Source organism: Cydia fagiglandana, chromosome 16 (assembly GCF_963556715.1).
Source record: "Cydia fagiglandana chromosome 16, ilCydFagi1.1, whole genome shotgun sequence".
NCBI classification, from domain to species: Eukaryota; Metazoa; Arthropoda; class Insecta; order Lepidoptera; family Tortricidae; genus Cydia; species Cydia fagiglandana.
The window spans coordinates 10,132,303-10,155,889 of record NC_085947.1 but is presented as its reverse complement, the minus strand read 5'-3'; the positions used below and the strand labels follow the sequence as shown (position 1 = coordinate 10,155,889).

At 38.4% G+C, this 23,587-nt stretch overlaps 2 protein-coding genes across 3 annotated transcripts in view; one reads left to right on the top strand and one right to left on the bottom strand.

The window, feature by feature from the left end:
• Window positions 1–6,207, top strand: part of LOC134671939 (transcription factor HNF-4 homolog) — a 30,411-nt gene extending 24,204 nt beyond the window's left edge. The window contains exons 4-10 of one of the 2 annotated variants that reach the window (XM_063529813.1): window positions 264–391; window positions 1,509–1,655; window positions 2,305–2,425; window positions 3,291–3,422; window positions 3,822–4,058; window positions 5,234–5,375; window positions 5,904–6,207. In XM_063529813.1, the coding sequence (XP_063385883.1) occupies window positions 264–391; window positions 1,509–1,655; window positions 2,305–2,425; window positions 3,291–3,422; window positions 3,822–4,058; window positions 5,234–5,375; window positions 5,904–5,958 (962 nt within the window). In that variant the 3' untranslated portion in view covers window positions 5,959–6,207. Of the gene's footprint in view, window positions 1–263; window positions 392–1,508; window positions 1,656–2,304; window positions 2,426–3,290; window positions 3,423–3,821; window positions 4,223–5,233; window positions 5,376–5,903 lie in introns of those variants that run through there. The other variant, XM_063529811.1, reaches the window with a different exon arrangement.
• Window positions 6,208–8,414: 2,207 nt separating this feature from the next.
• LOC134672226 (uncharacterized) overlaps window positions 8,415–23,587 on the bottom strand; it is a 33,734-nt gene continuing 18,561 nt past the window's right edge. Inside the window, exons 12-23 of the mRNA XM_063530127.1 lie at window positions 19,650–20,010; window positions 18,875–19,144; window positions 18,164–18,368; window positions 17,226–17,456; window positions 16,728–16,850; window positions 16,275–16,509; window positions 15,667–15,872; window positions 13,893–14,008; window positions 12,388–12,545; window positions 11,771–11,864; window positions 10,486–10,655; window positions 8,415–9,634 (exon numbers count right to left, since the gene is read on the bottom strand). Of these exons, the coding sequence (XP_063386197.1) occupies window positions 9,476–9,634; window positions 10,486–10,655; window positions 11,771–11,864; window positions 12,388–12,545; window positions 13,893–14,008; window positions 15,667–15,872; window positions 16,275–16,509; window positions 16,728–16,850; window positions 17,226–17,456; window positions 18,164–18,368; window positions 18,875–19,144; window positions 19,650–20,010 (2,328 nt within the window). The 3' untranslated portion in view covers window positions 8,415–9,475. The remainder of the gene's footprint in view (window positions 9,635–10,485; window positions 10,656–11,770; window positions 11,865–12,387; window positions 12,546–13,892; window positions 14,009–15,666; window positions 15,873–16,274; window positions 16,510–16,727; window positions 16,851–17,225; window positions 17,457–18,163; window positions 18,369–18,874; window positions 19,145–19,649; window positions 20,011–23,587) is intronic.

The window sequence follows — 23,587 nt, the reverse complement described above, 5'->3', positions numbered from 1 at the left end:
CCTTTGGAGCTTGCCCTCAAATAATATATAGGTACACAGTCCTAAGCCTCGTGAAACAAATCCCTTAAGGCTCAGATAGAAAGTGCGACATCTAGTATACGAACTTAGTTGAATTGCCGACTACTGAAATAGAACCAAGCAAATAGATCGAGCAATTACAATATAATGCATCTCGCGGACAAGTTCTCACACTGTTTAAATTAGCCTTTCATTTTCTATATTTTTAGCAATAAGTATGCAAAGTAAATACTTTATTGTTGCAGCTGTCCAAAACGAGCGAGACCGTATCAACTGCCGGCGGCCGTCGTACGAGGAGCCCACGCAAGCCAACGGGCTCTCCGTCGTGTCCCTGCTCAACGCCGAGCTGCTCAGCAGGAAGGTCATAGACGAGGTGAGACCTGGCACACTCATCTTATTCTCTTCTCTTCTTCAGCCATAAAATAGAATAAGAATAGGAAATGTTTATTAGCACAAATAATAACACAAAATTAAAATTAAATCACATAAATATTTGTGCCAAAAGATCCTCACTCAGCTTCTTGTCACGTTGTGAATCCTAGGACACACAACGCAGCGTGACGCTGATTTTCAGTGAAGCCTGGTAAAAGACTAAAGCTATAACTAAAACTATATGGTGGCAGAACCAAAACATAGGAATTAATCAGTGAATAAAAGTGAAAGCAAAGAAGAACAGTATAAACTATATTATAAGGCTATGAATTTTATATATATGTATCTTCATTTGCCGCGCGGTTATAATAGTTCTTTTCCAGAGTGGCAATAGTGTTCAAAGTGGTTTGCACGCGCGGACTCGTTGAATTACATTTTAAAAAGAGGCTATCATTCCTTATGTCGTTATATTTGTTTCTCGCTGTTAATTGTTCTGTCTTTGTTGCAGTACCTATTAGGTATTGATAAGTTTAAAATAATACCTTAGTCGAAATTACAATAGGCACTTAAGACGATACTACGATTTGTGTACAAATAAATGGAATATGTCTGCAAATAATCATATTTATGTAAGCTATAAAGATAAAGTGCTGGCCAAAGTGGCCAATTAGTAAACAATATTATCAATTCTGGCTTTCTGTCTGGAATTAGGGTATTTCCCTCTTTTAGTTTGATAGAACTAACGTGAACTCTATTTCTTAGAGTTAAAGTTTTCATCAATATTTAAAACCTACATTAGGAAACTTCTATTACTTCTTCTTCTTTGTCGTCTCACTCTTGTCAGAGTGGTCGTGGTCATATCAGGGCCGGTGGCAAGCTTCACAATCCGTCGCCATTCCTCCCGTACTGTAGCCCTTCTTGTACATTCATGGAGTGGTTCATTGAATGCACTTTTGACTAGGTCTGACCAACGCATTGTGGTGACCCATCGCGCTTTGTGCCTTCGACTTTTCCCTGCACTATAAGTCGTTCCACAGATGTATCGACTCGACGTGTAATATGTCCAAAGATAGTGACAATTCTATGACTATCTGACATTTATTTTGTTTATTTGACAGACCATCAACGTGTCTGATGCTGAGATCAATAACCGCAAGCTGGCGAAGATCAACGACGTGTGCGACTCCATCAAACAGCAGCTGCTGATCCTCGTAGAATGGGCCAAGTACATCCCCGCCTTCACTGAGCTCCACCTCGACGACCAGGTACGAATCGGGCCGCCCTTACTACGTCGCATTAAAATAATCAGCCGGGTCCACACAGAGCGAGCATACGCGCGAGGCAATATTCTCGCGCACATAACGGCCAGTGTAGACGTGCCTCGCGCGCGCTGCCTCGGCCGAGGCATGTCTACACTGGCCGTTTGTTTGGCTATTAGTCTGAACTAAAACGCTTAAGCGTCGTAATTAATTGCGGGGGTTTGAAATAATGATTGGCTTGAACCAATCAATTTGTTATTTAATCGATCGATTCAATCGCGTTTGACTATCGCTTGTGCCTAATGAAGTTGATTACTTTCGCCAATATAGATTAAACCAATCGTCAATCGTAATCAATCACAGATGCCATTCCATTATGTTCTTATGACACGCAGCCGAGGATGATGCCTTTTCAAACTTCTGTGAAGACGACATGGTAGTCGATTTCGAGGTTTCCAGGGGTGTTGATTTATGAAATGTTTTTGGAATCTAATCCAAGGCAGCTCTAACATATGCTATGGGTTCTACCCTTAAGCTATATACAGAATGTTTGATACATCGTTTGCCAAATTAAAACGGCAGGTAGGAGTCATTTGGTACATCCAAACACACTGGATACAGCATTTCCAACGAAATAAATGTGTCGTGTGGTCAGGTGGCGCTGCTGCGCGCGCACGCGGGCGAGCACCTGCTGCTGGGCTGCGCGCGCCGCTCGCTGCACCTCAAGGACGTGCTGCTGCTCGGCAACAACTGCATCATCGCCAAACACAACATCGGTCAGTCGCGCGTCCCGCATCACACATAGGGTCATTGCGCTAGTTTTCGTCCGGTGTCAGTTTCCGTCCACTTGACGAAATTTTAATATAAACCTTCATTGCTATACAAATTTGAAATAATTACAATCCTTAATATCTAAACAATTTATCTATCTACATAAAAAATATATTTCTCAAGAAGAAAATTATAAATGAAATGTATTATTTGCTAATCCGTGAAGTGGACGGAAACTGACACCGGACGGTAAACTGACGCAAAAACCTAATTTGTCAATAATAAATTTTAAAATTCAACATTTTAAAGTATATGTGTAAGTTTATATAATGAATTTTAATTCACAAATAATTAAGTAAATATAAAACATTAAATTAGCTTACAAATAATAATACAAACTATCTCTAAACTAAATAAACTTAAAATAAAAAGCCTATAAATAAAAAACGTCCCCCAAGTCACTGCCGATGGGCAGTGTGCCCAGAAGGCTGGCCGCATTGCCACGTTGTATGGCAAATAAATGGTTGGTTTTAGATCCTTCGCGTCTACATTTTTCAAATTTTCCGTCTTAGATTCATTCCCTTAGTAATTAATCAATGAGCGATTTCCGCTGACATCTACCTGAAAATGCTCTTTAACGCTTTTCTAGGTATTGTACAATTTATCGACAATATACGCGCCGATAGAATTTCATCTTTAGCATTCCGATTTAAGGTTCAAATTGATTACACTTTCGCAAAATGTGACTTGTCTTAAAATGAATCATCAAAGCTGGATTAATTTAAATATATTTGTATTTTTTGAGAAAACCTTGTTCATTCGCGCGGCCGGGAAAATGGTTAATTGTACTCATAAAATGTATTCTTTCAGACGGGCGTATGGACATAGACATCAGCATGATCGGGATGCGAGTGATGGACGAGATCGTGAAACCGCTGCGGGAGATCGACATCGACGACACAGAGTTCGCCTGCCTCAAGGCCATCGTCTTCTTCGACCCTAGTGAGTACCCCATATTATGTTCCCTTATAGGCCCAAGCGTGGCACACACCCGTAGTAGCATTGTAGAAACGAAATTGGCACTAGTTAGGGATCAGAATAGATGAGTTTCGAGTAGAATATCACAGCTGATTTAACGCTTAATTTTTTTTGACTAAGGGTCTGTAATTTGAATGTTGTTTCTGGTGGTTTGCTAGTATGTACTTAGTTAGGGATCTTTAACAGACGACCAACAAAATACCATCAAAATAAAACACTTTTTTTATAAATATGTCCAACGAAATAATAGGGGTCAAAACCCTCTGTTATTGACTGAAGTCACACTGATTTTTATTTACTGTTTGTTTTTGTAAGCATTATCAAGGTAGAGATTATAAAAATATATTTATGTATAATCCACAGACGCTAAAGGCCTATCACAACCGCAGAAGATCAAGCAGCTCCGCTACCAAGTGCAGATAAACCTGGAGGACTACATCAGCGACCGGCAGTACGACGGCCGCGGCCGCTTCGGCGAGCTGCTGCTGAGCCTGCCGCCGCTGCAGAGCATCACGTGGCAGATGATCGAGCAGATACAGTTCGCGAAGCTGTTTGGAGTCGCACACATCGATAGTTTGCTGCAGGAGATGCTTCTTGGAGGTGAGATAATTGCTAGAATTAGAACAGTTCGACGCTTGTCGGTATTTTGGAGAGTTACTGCTGAGCCTGCTGCCGCTGCAGAGCATCAGGTGGCAGATGATCGAGTAGATACAGTTCGCGAAGTTGTTTGGAGTCGCACACATCGATAGTTTGCTGCAGGAGATGCTTCTTGGAGGTGAGATAATTGCCAGAATTAGGACAGTTCACGCTTGCCGGTATTTTGGAGAGTTACTGCCGAGCCTGCTGCCGCTGCACAGCATCAGGTGGCAGATGATTGAGCAGATACAGTTCGCGAAGCTGTTCGGAGTCGCACACATCGATAGTTTGCTGCAGGAGATGCTTCTTGGAGGTGAGATAATTGCTAGAATTAGGACAGTTCGTCGCTTGCCGGTATTTTGGAGAGTTACTGCTGAGCCTGCTGCCGCTGCAGAGCATCAGGTGGCAGATGATTGAGCAGATACAGTTCGCGAAGCTGTTTGGAGTCGCACACATCGATAGTTTGCTGCAGGAAATGCTTCTTGGAGGTGAGATAATTGATAGAATTGGGACAGTTCGACGCTTGCCGGTATTTTGGAGAGCTGCTGCTGAACCTGCCGCCGCTGCAGAGCATCACGTGGCAGCTGATCGAGCAGATACAGTTCGCGAAGCTGTTTGGAGTCGCACACATCGATAGTTTGCTGCAGGAGATGCTGCTCGGAGGTGAGATAATTTATAATTCTAGCACGAATTAGGACAGTTTGACGCTTGCCGGTTTTGGAGGATATAACGAAGTGGAGACGCCTTGTCTGTAATTTTCTATACAAAACAGTCTGTCGATTTTTGCGGGGGAAAGGTACGTCAAATGTATACGTAACTTAAGAATAACAGCAGTCCATACAATGTGTATGACCATAGGCCGCCTATTTTCGACAGAGGGGAACGCCTGTTAATGGTTACTCCGTTTGGTTATATGTATCCTCTAAGTTGCCGGTATTTGGGTGTCGGTATATGTACAGTTTGAGCACGAATCTCATAATTTCGAGTCGAGGAAGCGAGAGAGCCGACGATATTTATAGGAAGATCTCGAGTAAAGTTTTCGGTTCACTTACCGTGTTCCGGTATAGGAGGAAGAGGAGTCCCCTATATAAATACAATGTATTATGTTCGGTGGGCTAATAAAGTCCGTTCGTTTGCAGGCGCATGCGCCGAGCCGACCGCGGAGGCGCCGGGCGCGTCCCCTCCACCCGCGCAGGCGCAGACGGCGGGCTCGCCGCCGCTGGTGCCGCAGCTGCCCGACGCCGCCATGTTCCCGCCGCCCTTCAAGCAGGAGCCCAACATGTGAGCAACAACCACCACTACCTACCCGCCCCCCTCATAATATAGTATTCCAAGCCATCGTAATGATTTAATCGAATATCGGTCGTTCGTGTAATTCAAAATCGTTCACACGGCGTCTATACGGGAAAGCCGTCTAACCGTGTAAGAGTCGCGGGTATTGTTTACCATCTGAGACTTAGTACATTTTGCCTGAGAACTACTTTATTAGTAGACCTGTCAAAGATCTCATCCATGTTAGTTTCACGTATGTTTGTTTATCTTTTTTTTATTGAGAAACAGTCATTCATTAACATTATTCAATAGATTGAGCAGCAGTAAATAGACCTATAGTTTCCTTAATTAACATATCAAATATACGTAGCCAATGCACCTTTAAATACAACAAGATCGAGAAAGAAAATCGCATTTCATATCAATGCTGCTGATAGGCGATATCGATCTATGATGACTAAATAAATAGGCGCTTGAATTACTTTATTAATGTTATTATTTCGGTATCTATAATATGTTGTTTATTGTTTGAACCAGGAGCCCTGAGCACTCATCCCGCATCATGAAGAATGGCGACATAATCATGTTATAAGACAAACGCCTCGCGAAAACAATGTGCCTTCCGGTGTAAGCAGCTAACTATAGTTAGGACTCCCGTTTCTGGTAGTCAGACTTGTATGTGTCTGAGATGAAAGAGTTATGAACTATTTATATATTAGATCACACTTACAACCGGGTCTATCGCGAACATATGTGTAGTAAGTGGTTTGAAAATGTGATGTCTACCCCAAACTTTTTCATACATTTTTCGTCGGGTCGGGGCTTGTGCACAAATCACGCGAGGTTCGATAGGGGGTGGGGGGGTCACGAAAAAATCAAGATAGATCACGTTGGGGGAGGGGGGTTATAAGGAAACCTCACGTGTATTTTTCTACAGTGAACGAAACTATGAAAAAAACACCTACCAAATGAGTAGATACTTTTTCTCGGTTTCGTTAAACATAAATCTTCAAAATAGCGAGTCTATTTAAAGAAAATAGAAAAATAAACAAGATTTTCTATATATGTACAATTCAATTTTTCTTAAAATTAGGTCGACTGAAAAAATAAAAATAAAATACACGTGAGGTTGTGTGGGGGGAGGGGGGTAGCGAAAAACCTCACCAAATATCACCAGGGGGAAGGGGGGTCAAAAAGTAGCCGAAAACACCTCGCGTGATTTGTGCACAACCCCTCGGATAACTACTACACAAATCTCTGTTTTGACATTTTGCTGGGACATCGAAACCATCGAAACATCGCTTAATAAAGGTAACAAAATAAATTCGCGATAAGTACGGTTGTAAATGTGTGTATATTATTATTGTATTTTAATTGCGATGTATATCGCAAAGATATTTTCGACTGTTTTAAATGTTACAATGAACGTTTGTTAGGGTGATCCAAACCCGTTAGTCTGTTAGTTTTAATTATGTGGTGCCTGTATTTTGTAGATTTATACACTTAGGTGTAGGTATATGATATGACCATTTCGCCCAATATAAGAGTTTTTATTTATACATAGTTTAGTCGTAAGTATGGATACTCCAAAAGTGCAATTATCTATAACTCGGCTGTGTGACTCGGAGAAGACAGTGTCGTGAAATGAACAAACATATCGATCAATCGAACGAAAGCGACTTAGGTATTACAATTATGAACGTTCAGAGATAATAATTATGTAAATATAGATTTTGTTTCTTTATTTTTCACTATATGCTGATTTCTTGAATATTAGTTACCAATAGTAAGCTTAGGTGATGGTTCCATTGATTATTCGTTATACGAGAAGAAAGCTATGTACGTTTCTATTCATTTTGAGTCAAACGAGTTGTTTTGTAGGCATTTTTTATAAAATATTAAATGTGAAACGTGTGATTTACTGTGGACTGTATCTACACAATAAGTTTTAGTATTTTAATGCGCTTCCTTTATTATAATTTTGTAGTCGATTTATACCATTGCTATGAAGTGCTCAATAATAGTTTCCTTTAAGTGGTTGGAGAAGTTTTGCCATATGCGGTGAAAGTTATGTACGTATTAGAGATTTAGTACGAAATGTTGGGTTTGAATCGTAGTTGTTATATAAAATAGGTGCCTTATTATCCTATTGAGGTGTATTGTTGAAAATGTACATACTATGTTATGAATTTTTAGTAGAATATATTTTAATACATAATAATCTGTTACAATAACGAAGTTGTTTTATTTTATAAAACTGGATGTAAAACATTAAACCGTCGTATAAAGTAAATTTAGTACAAAAATAGTGGACAATTGACAACTAAAAATATCTGTATTAAACAGTGCTAAAAAAACATCTGAACTTTTAGAGTATACGTCGTTCGCACTGATACATCTAGTGACTACAGGGCACTACCGTACCCATTATTCTTTAAGAGGTTTAAGGTTGACATAAAAAGGTTTTACAATATTATAGTTCCTCGTTTACATTCCTTAATGTAGCCCAATTTTGCTCTTGAAAGGTATTGTATGGATGTAGAAATGCCCCGTTAATAAGTTGGACAATTTGAGCACTAAGTGGCCGGTTTTTCGTTGACGTCCATGTACCCTTTTCTCCTGCCGGTGTGATTCTTGCAATATAAGTACACCACGGAAAGCCCCGACACCGCGGCCATGGTCATCAGCGGTACGTACAGGGAATACATCCAACAGAACATCCGATAAAGCGGTAAATGTTTACTTTGTGCTATATATTTGATTCCAGTGTGAGCTGGAATTAAGACTGATAAGAAAAAACTATAACTCTGACAACTGACATGTGTCAGCTTGACTTGCTGCATGAACTCTGCAATGCAATAAAGAGGTAGGATTACTATCACCTTGTTTATGATATTTGAAGTTTGCACAATAATATTATGTAGTGCAGAAAGAGTGCAGAGTTGCAGAATCATTCTAGTTGGCTCGAACACAAATCCTAAAAATATGAGTATCGAAAACACTGCTTTGATTGTACAAAATAATACAACAATTTATAAAAATAAAATTATTTATTTGGTATCACAATTCACAAAATTTCACGTGTCCTTTACGTGTTATTTAATAATAAAATAAGAATTTGTTATGCATCCTACAATAACATTGATTGTCCAGTCAATAGAACCAGTTAAAACCTGTATAAACTAATATTAGTATTAATCTATTATTGCGCATGCAAGAACTGCCATTATCTCTTTAACATTCCGTTCATTTTACGAAAATATAAGCTACACTCTTCTAAAGCAAAAAGTCAAAGGATGAACATTGGAAGAGGGATGACATTAGTAGGTATAGTTATGGGTTACCATAGGGTATGTCCATGTAAATGCAGTAATTGATAAATAATGATTTGGTGTTTATGGCTCTTATTATCGAAGTAGGTTGAGTATCATATCATTATAAAGTTGACCGGGTTTCTCATCGATTTGTCATCGATATACAAAGATCCCAAAATACAACTTATTTTATAGTAAAAGCTTTCACGGTTACAATGTGTTATCAGAACCAAAGACAGCAACCATTTAGTATTATAACTATTATAAGTAATCAATACCAAGTGGAGATCAAAAATAATATAACAAATTCGACAGTGGATGTAACCAACACAACAATAACAAGTTTCATCTGGTACATAAGAGAGTTTTCTAACGCATACCTGCCGCTTATATATCTAGATGTGGCACGGCAAAAAATGTCACCCGATAGAGACTAGTCTCTTTACAATTTATAATTTCAAAAGTTTGTAAATAATTGTACTTAAGTCTAATTACGCACAGTTTAACACTTAACTCAGACGGTTGTTAAGATAATCGCGCTTTAATTTTTTAGATGATTCGAGTACATATTTAATTTCTACCTAGTATATCAGTCTGGCGCAAAACCTTCAACCACACCGCAATTGCCTCGTAAGACCCAGGGCAATTTCGGCGCTTTTGAATTTGGAACTGTCTTTTCTTTCTATATGAGTTTAAAACTCGAATTTAATTTGTACTTGTACAAGTACACGGGGACTTACGAGGATAGACCAAAACTAATCGCCTGAGTTCTTAGTAGTCCTATAATTCCCGTGTTTAAGGTGATTTCTTCCCCGCCCTGGCGCGTTGCCGGGTGGTGTTGGCGCCGACGTAACAGAAGCCGGTGTCGATGCCATGCTCTCGTAGGTAGTTCATCCACTGGATCTGCTTCATCGACGGGTGGTCAGAGTCGCTCTTTACTTCTACGAACTTGATCTGGGAAATTTCAATGCTCATTCAAAATAACTGGCTTCGCACGTGCTAACAAATTATACACCTAAACCTTCCTCAAGAATCACTTTATTGATAGGTGAAAACCGCATGAGATTATGGTGTTCAGTAGTTTTTGAGTTTATCGCGAACATACAAACAAACACACAAGCAGACAGACGCGGCGGGGGGCTTTGTTTTATAAGGTGTAGTGATTTAAATTACTTTATTGGAGGAGGAGGACTGGCGAGAATGAGACGCTTTCTTAGTTATTTGATAGTTCCACGCACCTCACATGCAGCCTACCTCTTCTCAAGCCTAATTATTAAGCCTATTTATTACGTTATATTTAGACCTGATTTTCATGAAACTTGGTCAAGACCGATACAGGCGATAGCTATGAAAATGTGTAAAGCTAACTAAGGCTTGTTAACTATAATTGCAGGCGTTTGCGGCTGTGTGTGTGGGTTGAGCGGCACTCACACACGTTTACAAGCACTATAAACGAGACGTGGATCGTGCAGCCGCGACGTGATACCTAAATGTATCTCGTCTACACAGTCGTATTATTTATTTATTGAACCTTAATGTCCACCCCACACTAGCGTCTCCCGAGCGTCGGCGTCTAGTCAATTCTATGGGTGCTACTCGACGCAATGTTGATGCAACAGCGCCGTGACGTCATTTCAACGCGACGCTCAAAAGACGCTAGTGTGAGGTGGCACTTAATACACAATACAAGAGAGTACAAATGGCGGACTTAATGCCTTAAGGCATTCACCCTTCTCTGCTTATTACGTCTGAATTTAACTATTAACCACCGAGGTAGCAAACTTTGGTCATATAAGTATCCCAACCTGTTTGGTGTGCACGTTCCATAGCGTAACGTCGGGGAAGCCGCAGTGCGCGTAGCGGTAGTGTCTCGCCAGGCGCGCCGCCAGCGCCGCTAGCGCGCGCGGCCCGAGGCACGCCGCCACCGCGCTGATGTTGTCCCAGCCTATTGCGCGGTTGATGCCCGAAATCTCGCCTGCGACAACATAAACAGATTCAGTGATCTATTGTTCGTTTTTTTAGCGTTAGAAAAAAAGGTAAACAATCATGATGTGTCTTTTAAATGAAAAAAACTTTTTAAAAATAAGTTACGGCAAATATGTAACAATTATGAATCTAATACGATCATTTGTATTCTTCTGCTTTCATAAGTAATACAGTGGAATCCGCTTATAATGACATCGAAGGGAACTGACAAACACGTCATACTAAGCGGATGTCATATAAAGCATAGTTGTACAACTTCTTATTTTTGTTATGTTTTCCAAATGAATCTCAAATTCCTTTGTGAGAGATGAGTTTTATTAAATTTGTAACAAATATCAACTTGTCACTGAGAATCAAAACTAAAATACCTTACACGCCACGAACGCACCAAACGTCCTCGCAGGGAAAGACGTGGTGACGGCCACGAAAACCAGCGAAGGTGTCAGTATAACCGGACATAATTTCATGGAAATAGGATTTTTAGGTAAGCGGTAAGCGGTTTGTCACTATAAGCGAAGTCATCTTATCCGAATTTGTCACAAAGAGTTTTATATGAAAACCAAACATCGCACAGTAATTACGTCATAGTAAGCGGTTGGTCAGTATAAGCGGAGTCATAATAAACGGATTCTACTTTACTGATTTTTAAAAAGCGTTTTTCAATTAAAAGGCATGTCAAGATCGCTTACCTTCTTTCTAATGCTAAAAAACGAACTATAAGTATGTCAAAATGTTTAAAATTAGATGGCGTTGTACAAATTACTTTAATCCAGTTTTCTTTGATAGAAGCGATGCATTTCATAATCTTATCTTATACCTTTAAACGACCAATTCTTGTATACTTATTTATATATTTCGGGGATCTCGTAAACGGCTCTAACGATTTCGATGAAATTATATATGGGGGTTTTCGGGCGCGATAAATCCATCTAGCTAGGTCTTATCTCTACTAGTTTTTATAATTTTTATACGTTTTCCGAGCAAAGCTCGGTCACCCAGATATTTATTTTAACCTTTTGAACGCTATCGTGAGCGGCGCGCTGTAGCCGCGCGCGTCAATTGACGTCCTTGGCAGTCAAAGGGTTAAAACCTTTTTAAACATACCTTCACGCCTATCTCGCCAAGTATTCTCCATCATCCCCAGCACCTCCTCCTCGGTAGAACTCTCAATGAGCCGCAGTCTGTCGTCGATGAGCACCTGTCGGATTATTATTTATTTATATTTACTTTATTGAAGAAACTACAGAAGTGAGTACAACCTGCCTCCTAACTCGCTCTCACTGAGAGCTATACACTATAGATAAATATAGTAAATTTAACGCATAACAACTATGTAACATTAAGACGAACTATACAATGACATCAAGATGTCTCAGCTAAGATTTTAAGTATTTGTTTCTGAAAACCACCACCACTCGATTACGACCACTTTGTGAAGAGTGCACGACTTAGAAGAGAGAGTTTCTGAAAACGCGTGCTTTGCTTGTGTTGAAAAAGTTCAGACATTTTCAGGGCTAGCCGAACCCAAGCAGGCCGTCAACAGTACATGTTGTTGTTGTAATAATAGGTTGTTGTTGTAATAGTGTGTTGTTGTTGTAATTGTACGTTGTTGTTGTTGTTGTTGTTGTTATAGTGTGGTGTTGTTGTAATAGTGTGTTGTTGTTGATGTAATAGTGTGTTGTTGTTGATGTAATAGTGTGTTGTTGTTGTGTGAATAGCACCTGTCGGTTGGTGTAGAAACTGTCCGAGTACAGGTCCAGCGGGTACGCTTGGAAGTGCGTGAGGAAGACGCCGGTGACGCCGCGCGGCTTCGAGTAGATGATGTCCCAGAACAGGAGGAAGAACATCGTTGTCACGATACGGCCTTCCCAGTGCTCGCCTGTTACAAAAAAAACAGTAATAGACATGTATAATAATCCAGCTAAACCCCCGTTTTTGAGGACTGTATCGTTTATTATAAATACAAATAAAACCTGGTCTAACTGTTGACGTGTGTATTATTTTGTATTACTATGTTCTTAAGGTATACTCTGGGGGTATTTTTAAGCCATATCTGATATAAGAAGGTTTTACATTTATTTTATTTTAGGGACTTTATGATGATTTTAATACCGTCTAGCAATTGTAATTTGGACAAGCCTATCGAGCTTAATTTGAGACTATTTCACCGATTCCTTGGTACGATTTAAAGAAACAAAAGGTTAATATGCTGCCAAAATATGCCATCTAAGTGTCCTTTTCATGATTGCTCAATTGAACATCCACAGAATAAATGTGGTGATTTTTTATCTTTACATGAAAACGACTTTTTATGCAACATTTTGGATGCCCGTCAATTTCTGACGCCAGCGAAATGAGGGAAACAGCTAAAAGAATCTACCGAAATCCAAAGCCTAACGGACATTCATGGCGTTGAACCATGGCTAGAACAGGTCGATAGAAACGCTCCATGATGGTTATATTGTATACCAAAGTCGGGGTTGTCGTAAGTAACATGCCATATTCTCTAAAAGGCCACCAAGCACAGATCCAAAACTTTTTTTCCAACTAAAAGAAATGATTAGACTATGCCCAGATGTTTCGCTTTACGAATCATATGTAATTGCTGTTTACATAGTACGATTTTTTTTGTGTAATATCTCGTCTTGTTCGCAAACCGTAAATTTTCTTGTAGTATTTGTCCAAAATCGTTGTAGTTACTCGGGAGGATTGGGTAAATATTGTCCAAACCATATGCTTTACGTGATCTCCCAGGACGAAATGTTACTTATTATTAAAGCACTAATTAAACTATATGTGTAATTTTTTAATAAAAATATAATACCAGAAAAAACGGGTAAGTAAAGTTGTATTTATAATAAACGATACAGTCCTTAATGGCGGGGTAGTAACCCAGCAAATATTATTAACTTGCAAAGTTTGTATGAATGTATGTTCAGATCAAATCTTACAAGCTAAATTAGACCCACTTATTTAGATTGTGCTGAAACTTCCACATATATGTGTACGTTGGGAGACAGTGCAGTACCATCGAGCTGGTCTGCTGATGGACACAGGAGCTGACCTTAGGAACTCTGTGATAAAATGACGCAACCTAATCGTGTTTGGGTTTGTTACAATTGTCTCGATACTCTCGATGAGTATTAGGTGTCTGTTGAAATAGAAATACAGTCAGCGATAAAAGCTTCTGTCAAAAATGATTTTTTTTTATTGAAATGTTAGTTACCATGAGTAAATTCTCCAGTACTGATGCAATGAGTAATACAGTACTCTTCTACGCTTTGGATAACCCTGCCGTCTGAAGTTTTCGTTTCAAACCTTGCTTTGCCTTTTGAAGTGTTCCTGTAAAACAAAGTGAACACATTATACCTTGTTACTTAGGAAAAAATGCTTATTACAAAGGCGAAAGATAGGACATACTGTTTGTCAAAGGAATTTGAGCCTTCTATAAAGGTATCTAAAATTCATATGCAAGTGGCAGCGCCGCCCGCACGCCACGCAGTCGCGACTGGTCGCAACCATTGTCACTGCCATTTAAATATGCAATGTAACTACTGTATATTAGGGTGGTTCAAAAAACATTTTTTTTTATTTTCCGACGGGCCATCCCCTTATTTTGTTACACTTATTATGCTGATAAAATACACCAAGTTTCGTAATTTTATCTCAACTACAAGGGGGTGCTCAACCACTTTGAAAATTTTGTATGTTGTATGAAAACCAAAAAACAGAAGTATTTATTATTCAGATTTTTATTTAAGTATCTGTTTTCACATTATTTGCACATGTGATGTATAAGTTTTTAAGTAGAAAAACAGTTTTATTTCTATTTTTTATAATTTTTCGAAAAGTAAGATTTTTAGAATTTCACCTAAAAAATCATAAAAAATAGAAATAAAAATAGTTTTTCATCAAATAACTTTTAAATCACACTTTCAAATAATGTGAAAACTACTACTTACATAAAACTGAAAAAAATAATAACTTGTTTCTTTTGTATTTCATACAACTTTGAAAAATTTCAAAGTGTTTGAGCATCCCCTTGTAGTTGAGATAAGATTACAAACTTGGCATATTTAGTCAACAGAACACGTGTAATAAAATGAGAGGGTGCCGCTTTTTCTAGCTGGAGTTTGAATTTTTCCCATACAAACGTGAACCACCCTACTGTATATAAGGTTCATATTCCTTTGACTAGTAAAACACTCCCGACTCCGGAGTTGCATTTTAATCACACATTAAAATCCAAACATTGTGGCTTCACAATTCATATTCTAGCTCGTACTAAGAGTTCTATAATAATTTATTGAATGAAAACTTTTCAGTACAAAGTAACAACGAGTTATTGGCAAAATGTGAGACGCAAATACACATTGGACAAAGATCTTGGACAAGTGAAATACCACCCGTCCTTGATATTTAAGGGCTGATTTAGACGCATGGCGGACTGTTGATTACGTCCAATTCAACCAACCAATCAAAAAACCGCAATGTAATGAAACTCGCATGCAAGTTCTCACATAGTCTAAATCGGCGGTCGGCAACCAGCGGCCCGCGGGCCGCATGCGGCTCGTGAAACTGTCACTTGCGGCCTGAGTGCCGCCTTGGCTATTTTGTATGTAATAGTGACAAACGACAATGTCTCATAAAGCCATAAATATTAACAAAGTACGGCCCGCGTCACCTCCGTTTCTTCTCTCTTCTCACTCTCTGCTAAAAGGTTGCCGACCGCTGGTCTAAATGAACCCTAATAGTTTGTCCTTATATGTCATTTTGACATTTGTGTTTTAGAGAAATTGAACAAAGGCTTGCTAAGTTTTATGAATAAGGGGGTTAGAGTTTGGACATCTTAAAATAAGTTAGTGTTGCACCACCCCACTAACCCAGGGTTAACCCATTAAGCAGTTAACTCAGTCAAATTTTACTGGTAACCATGGTAACTAGGTTTAACCGGTTAACCTCGGGCACTTAGAAAGTCAAAGAATCTGATATGAACTAACTCCATAGGTTGTTTGTATATGTGTACCGCGTCAATATTCTTCTCAAGTATAGCTTCTTTACTGGCGTGTTCTAACAGCTCTTTCTTCAAGTGCTCGCTAACCTTTACAGACTTCTGCCGTGCTATCCTGACGGCTCGATTGCGCATTATGTCTTTTTCCTCGTCGGTTAAATTTGATTTGAAGCCTTCTATTAGAACTTCAGCTGCCTATAATGAAACAAATATTAGGGTACAATTTTACACATACTGCGAACTTAAGACGGTCACTGACTAACAGTGCAACTACGCGGATACATACAGATCCACCTCCAAATTCAAGTAGACTTCATGCTGGGTTAAAACGACTTCATACAATACCGCAGACAACAAGCAAAGTCGAACAATAATTCGTAGCAACAGAAATCATGTGATCAAATTTTTGCAACATTCGTAACTTAAACTCTGCATCTGCATTCTGCAGACGAACTCCGAGGAATTGCAGGGGAGCCCCGCTCGCCGAATATTTGCTATTTTCTAATGTGGCTGTTAATCATATTGTACCTATATTATATTTATTAGTTGTCTGTGGCAAAAAAAATCCTTTGATACATGTATAAAATAAAGGTCTACCTCATCACACCTCCCAAGTAAGCCATGAAGTATCAACGCCTTCTCCGCGTACCAGCCCGCCTTCTTATGCTGTCGGAAAGCAGTCTGCCCTATCAAGCGGCTCAGAATTTCTATTGCGAGTTCAAAAGACTCGACAGTTTTCGTTTTCTTCAAATCTTGTATGCCCGAGTCTAGAATTCTAATGTAGAGATTAGCTGGTGTAAACCGCCGAAGCCAGCTTGGTAGGGCTTTGTAACTGAAATTTAAGAAAATAGATATATTTAAAGTTAGGAAACTTTGGTCCCATAACAGTAGCTGAAAATATTACAGAGATTTACACTAACAGAGGAAAAAAGAAGACCATTTCAGTCCAACGCTTACTAATATGACGTATGTATTGTTCGAAAGTAATAATAGTTTAGAAGTGCACAATTTTGAGATGAATTTTGGTTGATAACCTAAGAATAAACGTACCGTAACATTTCTTCGTCGTCTATTGCTTTGTAGACCTGATAAACTTGTTTGACTAGGGCAGCCTTTTCATCAGAGCATGTTTCAGCTAGAAAATCCTCATACACATTGTGTGCAGTCATGTATCTAAAACGAAAAGGATTATGGATTATGTTTGAATAGCAAACACAAAACACCACTGGGAATAAAAATTGAGGCATCTTGCGATTGATTTTTAAAGAGTTGGCAACCTATTTCTTGAGTCGCCAATTCGCCATACATGCCAGGATCCAGGACCAGGGCAGCCACGAGCGGCTACTGGCCATGCGTTGGAATGAGATACAGTAGGCCTCTCGTTGCCACTCATTGTGACTTGTCGAGATAATCTCTTACCCAGACCCGAGTCCTTTCCATTTCTATATATACCCAAACTTATGTATTGGACACAAAAGCATGTTTTGAATTTAATGCAGATGCAAAATATGTATTGTTTTGTTTTTTGCGAAAATTTTGTATACACACCTTTCAAATTCATCATTGCTTTCAAAAACTACGCTGGCATTGTCAAGTTCCATATCGTGGTCGACAGGATACGGCTCTCTGCCAATGTTATCGTGGATCAGGGCCAGTTCAAATCTCTTTTCCCGTATGAGGCTAAAGTCCATGCCGAGGTACATGAGTACATAGAGCTGGTTAAGTGTCCTTATGGCAACTTCTGTCAACTTATAACAGGAGCCCGCTTTTTCTCGCATTCTGAAAAGAAAAAAGACAATATCGTCGGGTGACAAGCAAAGGTCACTAGGTACTATCAAAAAATTAAAGTAACAATGCACTTTAATGGTGTTAGTTATTTAAATGGTGTTAGTTAGTGACTTTTGCTTGTCAGCCGACGAGATGATCTAATAAATGTTCCATTTATACCAATTGAAATGAGTAATTTAAAAACTGATTATAAACGAGTAGCCCACTGCAGTGAAAATATGCACTTTTTTTAACACATTCACTGCCCCTGACGCATACAAATTCATACGAATTCGCACGTCATACAAATTTGTTCCTAGGCCACGCCTCCTGGCAGTGAATGCGTTAAATACATCCTCATTATTTAAAACAAAAATTCATATAGATAGGTATTTTGAAATTATGAAACTCAGACTAAGGAAACTTTAGACATGATAACATCTTTTACCTTTGTTATCTAGAGACAAAACCCTTTCAGTAAATATTAGATAAAATAATTTGACTTGTTCCCAATGTTGTAAATGGACTTGTATGCAATAAGTGCATGTTGACATTTTCTAATCAACTATAATTTCAATTAACACTGCACATAGCCACCTACTTAATCTTTCTGGTTTAACCCATCCATTACTTGACTGGTGGCCTTAGGGCATTAAATCCGCCATTTGTACCTTCATGTATTGTGCAATAAAGATTGAAATAAATAAATAAGTATTTACATTGTTAAAACTCTTGCACTGTTATCGCTACCCTTGCCGTTGGAGAAGTAGCTACAAATACTAGATGTGCGCCGGCTGTAACTCCACAATGAATCAATTGCCTCTTGCTTTGTGCCTCCTTTCAGCTTCAAGTCCTTGCAAATTAACTTCAGTTCCTCAGCTTTCAAGAGTAATGACAGTTCTTTGAAAGTCATGTGGTTGCTACCTGAAAACAGTATTTATTTATTTGAGAATTTTGTTCATGGACAGCTAAGTGCCACTTGCGCCATCCCACTAAGCCACTAAGTTAAGCAGTTAAACCTTTAACCCAGTGTCAAATGGTACTGGGAACTACAGTTAACCCCGGGTTAGTGGGATGGTGCAAGTGGTGCTAAGAGTATTAGCAGACTAGAACTCTGTACATATTAATTTCTTTATTTGTGTCAATACCAGCTCTTATGTATTTGCTCTCATATAATACTTTATATATAAATTAGAGATGTTACTAAAGAATAGTACAGTCAAAGAATTTAATTTCAGTACCATATTATACCCTGTTGCAGTGATAATCATAATTAAATAAATATAAAAGTTGCTAGGGATCTCCTTACTATTGTCACTATGAAATAGTACTGAAACTTAGTTCCATGACCAATATGACCATGCTTAAACAATAGTACTTGATTTTTTTAACAATTACTTATCTAAATAAACACATGTATAGAAACTTACTCTCTTTCAACCAAGCTCTTTGAGTCAATGAAAGAATCATTGCATCCAGACTGGAATCATCCAAGGGTTCCTTATCCTCGCTGACAATCTCCATGATCTGTTTCCTCCGGAACCACTGGTCTTTGCGCCAGAATAGTCTGCAGACTAGCTTCATACCCGGCTTTACCACTGACTGGCTACTTTGTAGCAATTGTTGAGCTCTGCTGTTTAGGAGTGGCTTTAGTGTGCTATCATTTAGGTATTTGTTAATTATTTGTAATAAGAATACAGCTGAAAAATATACAAAGAATATGAATAAAATAAAAAAATATGGAGGCTAACAAACATTAATCACACAGGTACGGAGTCAGTAGAGAGTCAAGTATAGGTACAGTCAGCAGCAGAAGTTGCTAAGCGGGCGAGGTGTTCAAAATTACCTTGACATTTTCTTATCTTATTCTCTTAACAATAAAGTCGCATTAAGATCATTTTGAACTCCTCGTCCACTTAGCAACTATTGATGATGACATGATTGAACATATCGTCAGGTGACAAGCAAAAGTCATTAACTAACACCATTGAAATTATTGAACAATAAACCATGTTACAAGTGTAATAAAGTGCATTGTTACTTTAATTTTTTGGTACTTAGTGACCTTTGCTTGTCACTTGACAATATTGTTGACATTTAGATTAATTTCTTTAGATTAATAAGTTCAAAAGTTACAATCAATAATAAACATTCCTCAATTACTAAAAACGACTCAAATGACATTAGGTATACAAATAATCTTACTCTTATCATCCATGCCTTCACATGCATATTCAAAGCAAACTTGTTCCACAGACTTTTCTAAACAATCTCCATTTCCAAGCAAGCTGTTCAAATTTCTTTTGCTCTTAATAGGCGTCCTTTTTTTAACACTTCGATTTTTTGTTGGAGAGAAAAATCTATCTTTGGCACTTGGAGTCTGAGATTTGGAAGTTGAACCAAGGTTTGGAGTACTCTTGGGTGTTTTCTTGGGTGTCTGCAAGGATTTTTTCGGCGATGGGGTGTATATAATTGTTTTTTCGCTGTCATTAGAACTCTGTGAGAGACTCAGAGGCCTTGATTTAAATGGTGGTGGTGTGCAAAAGTCGTCATTGTCATTAAACAACTGTACCGCTATTCGGAACCTAATAATAATATTGAGAATGGCAACCCTGTTGTCGGTCGTATTGTCCTTTTCTAGCATATACGTCCCTCTCTCTCCCACACTCCCACCACACAGCAGTTTGCTTTTTGGCGGTTGTCGCAAAAACAAATTTCCAACTCATTGGCTTGCTGTTTTTCCATCTGGAAGGTCGTGAAGCTAAACTGCTGGTGAGTTTTTGAATTGTACCCCAGTTTAGCTGACTATATTGAAAAACAGTTTCTAACGGCTTTTGCCGTTCGAAATAAATAATTAAATTTAGTGTCCGTTAAACTATCTAGCAAATAAAAACGATCCGGAATAGTAATGTGTAAGTTTTCAAAGGCTGCCTGCGCGCACCGTGGCTATGCTAATGAAAATACTAAAACACATAATGGTAGAAAACACATCGAGCTGGTAAAGCGTGCACTTGTCACCATTAGAATTTAATTAATATTATACCTACATTAAGTCTCTTCAGAGTCTTATTACTTATTACTTTAAATCTTTGTGTGTCTATAATAACTGTTGAAATTAGGTATAACACTTAAATGGTGATGTGTGGAGGCATACCCTTCAGTTTTCAAGTGATTTGTGTTTTCGAATACGAAAGGATCGGATAGTTAATACGTGTTACGTAGAACCTACGTATTAAGGTAGAAGCTTATAGACGTGTAGGGTTTATCTGTCCAAGTATCTATCAGCAACTTGTCGGTTTATCCCGTTCCGGGTTAAATATAATATTGCATTTTTGGTAATAAACTTGCTGATAAATAACGTGTACCCGCTTAGGAGTCGACGAAGCCCCGCTTCGCGGGGCTTCTATTTCCGCTCTGAGGGACACAAGGTAACGAACAAACCTACATCGCAAGAATTGCATTTATTTTTGTGGAAAGTGAGTATACTTCGGCAGTACGTAAACTTAAGTCTGACTAGATAAAGAGATATATTAGCATGGCTCTGCGCAAGAATGACATGGAAATCCTTAAGTATTTCACTCCTTATCAATTTACATCTCTCCAACTAGATCTTAGATTTTGAAAAAAAAAAAAAAAAATGGTTAAAATGTAGGTAGATAGGTATCTCTTTAAATAAATAACAGGTACTAACAGCTTAAAAGAACTCTTGCATGTAGTTGCTATATGTGCTTGTATTATTTTGGATTTGAATAACTTGATTATTCATTCTATATGTAACTATAGGTACATACAAGACGGTTCTTTAAGCCTACCTACCTACCTACATAAATAGTACCTACACTTGTAAACGTTTTAAATAAAATCGGAAGCCTGTGACTTGAAAGGGCATTAACAATATGGGAATGTTTAGATTGATTCATTGACGAAGACGCATGGTTTGCTTCATAATTTCAAATTATATTCGCTAACTGTAGAGTTAAAGTTTAGTCATGGCAAATCTCGTCACCGTGAATGACACTTTCTAAAAGTGCCTATTAAAGTAAATCCTTTCCCCTTGTCGAGCGAAGAACTCGCAACTAAGGGAATATTACCCATAAACATAAACTTCATTTGAATGATATTCTTAAGCTATGTCTGTTATGGACTATGGTTCCACCTGCGTAAGGTGTGCCTAAGAGAATCTTTTATTCAGTCACAAACTAACGTCAAGTTATTTGGATGATACCAATATGTTGTGTACCTATTTAAGCCTGCGCAAGGCTGCCATGTTTCCACCTGCGTAAGGTGTGCCAAAGAATCTTTGATTCATTCACAAACTGATGTCAAGTTACTGATGATGATATTACAACCTATATAAGCCTGCGCAAGGCATGTCAGAAATTAAATGATATGGTCATAACACAGGCGAGCGAGTAGGCCACAATCATAAAAATATAACAAAGATGAATATGTAAATACCTCCTTTTGGACAAAGGACAAGTGAAAAGGGTTCTAACAAAATAATGTTCTGGGTAAAAATCAGTCGAAATAGGCTTCGTTATTCGAGGTTTCATTTTTGTTTACCAATCTATTTTAAGGGTCCCGGACACCCTATTGGCTAAACTCAAAATTGGAATAATTAACATTTCTAAAATTATAATATAATAGATATGAAATAACCTAAGATTCCAGGCCTATCTCGACTCATTTTTATTTTAAAGATGAAAAAATCTTTGCACCCTAATATAAAATTGTGGTCTAGAGACGCTAAGCCTCATAACGTTGGTGGCATAGATAATAGTTGGCTAAGAGATTTAGTCACCTAAATTCGACCATAAGCCCAGACAGAATATTGATATTTAGAATAAGGTGTGGTCAATCCTCCAAGGTCCAGATAATCTGTGGACTCTAATTAAATCAGGCTCACTTAAGCTCACGACACAACATAGCTTACGGTTCAATTCTGAAATAAGCTATGTTTAATATCACTGATGGTGTGAAAATAAATTACAAGAGCACAAACAGCCTGCTCAAGGTGTACAAAGGGTTCCGTTTAGCGGCCCTATGAATATCTAAAAACCTTTGAAGTCTATGCCTGCTATGACAGACTAGAAATTAATATAAATTATATTTGCCTCGAGAGCACTAGTCTTTCAGTTAACATTTTTACGAGTACCTACCTATGTAGGTACACGACATAACCAAGGTTAGGTACCTATTTAATTATTATATCCCTGACTGGCATGGTATAGGAAAATTGTCATGTGCTGCACAAGCATGTTGGAAATAAAAATGTACAAAACTGACCTAACGGGGCGTTTATGAATGATTTATTTTACACCCTTATGTCTGCCTTGTGAACCTTGAGGATTCGAACCACCTTGATCGTAAGTGCTCCTATGCACAGATTAAGTTTATTTTAAACTACCCATGCACTAATCTCAAAGGCACGTGCTTCTATGCACGGACCAAATATTGTTATCACTTAATTCACTTAACATTATTCGTCATAGTTTGATACTCTACGTTTAACAAATGTACCCACCGTGGAATGTAATGTACCCAGTCATAAGGTTTTTAATAAACAGTGACTTAATGGTTTGCACGAACGATTCTAGTATAACTTCTGGGCGGTCACGTCTAGGGCATGACCCTCTAGTTCTCAATTTATACAAAATTATAGCATTGCGATACTGTTTGCTTTGCACAATGTGAAACAGCAGCAAGCCTTGCGAAAAGGCGAAGCTATTTTGAAAGGCGAGTACTTTTCAAAAATACATTGTAATATATATAAATATGTTTTTGTCGCGGAACAAGTACACCCAAACAAATGCAGTCATTTATTATAATATGTTGGCAAAACTCTGCAAAAGAGTTATATAGTCTGTCTGTACAGTGTAACTTGAAGGCATCAATGCACATGAATCTCTTGAAACATGGAGGATCAATTAATTTACACCCCGTCTGTGTCTTGCTCCTATTACCAAATCCACAAGTTAAGGACCTCAACCTATATATAGGTACCCTTCTTGCTCGAGACCTGTAAAAAATGTACACAATAATTTCATGCAGTCAAGTGTCGGAAAACTAGATCCACACACTTAGCGATATCGTGAATATATATCCAAGAACTCTGTATATTGCCTCCCAGGAGGCGGGATGTT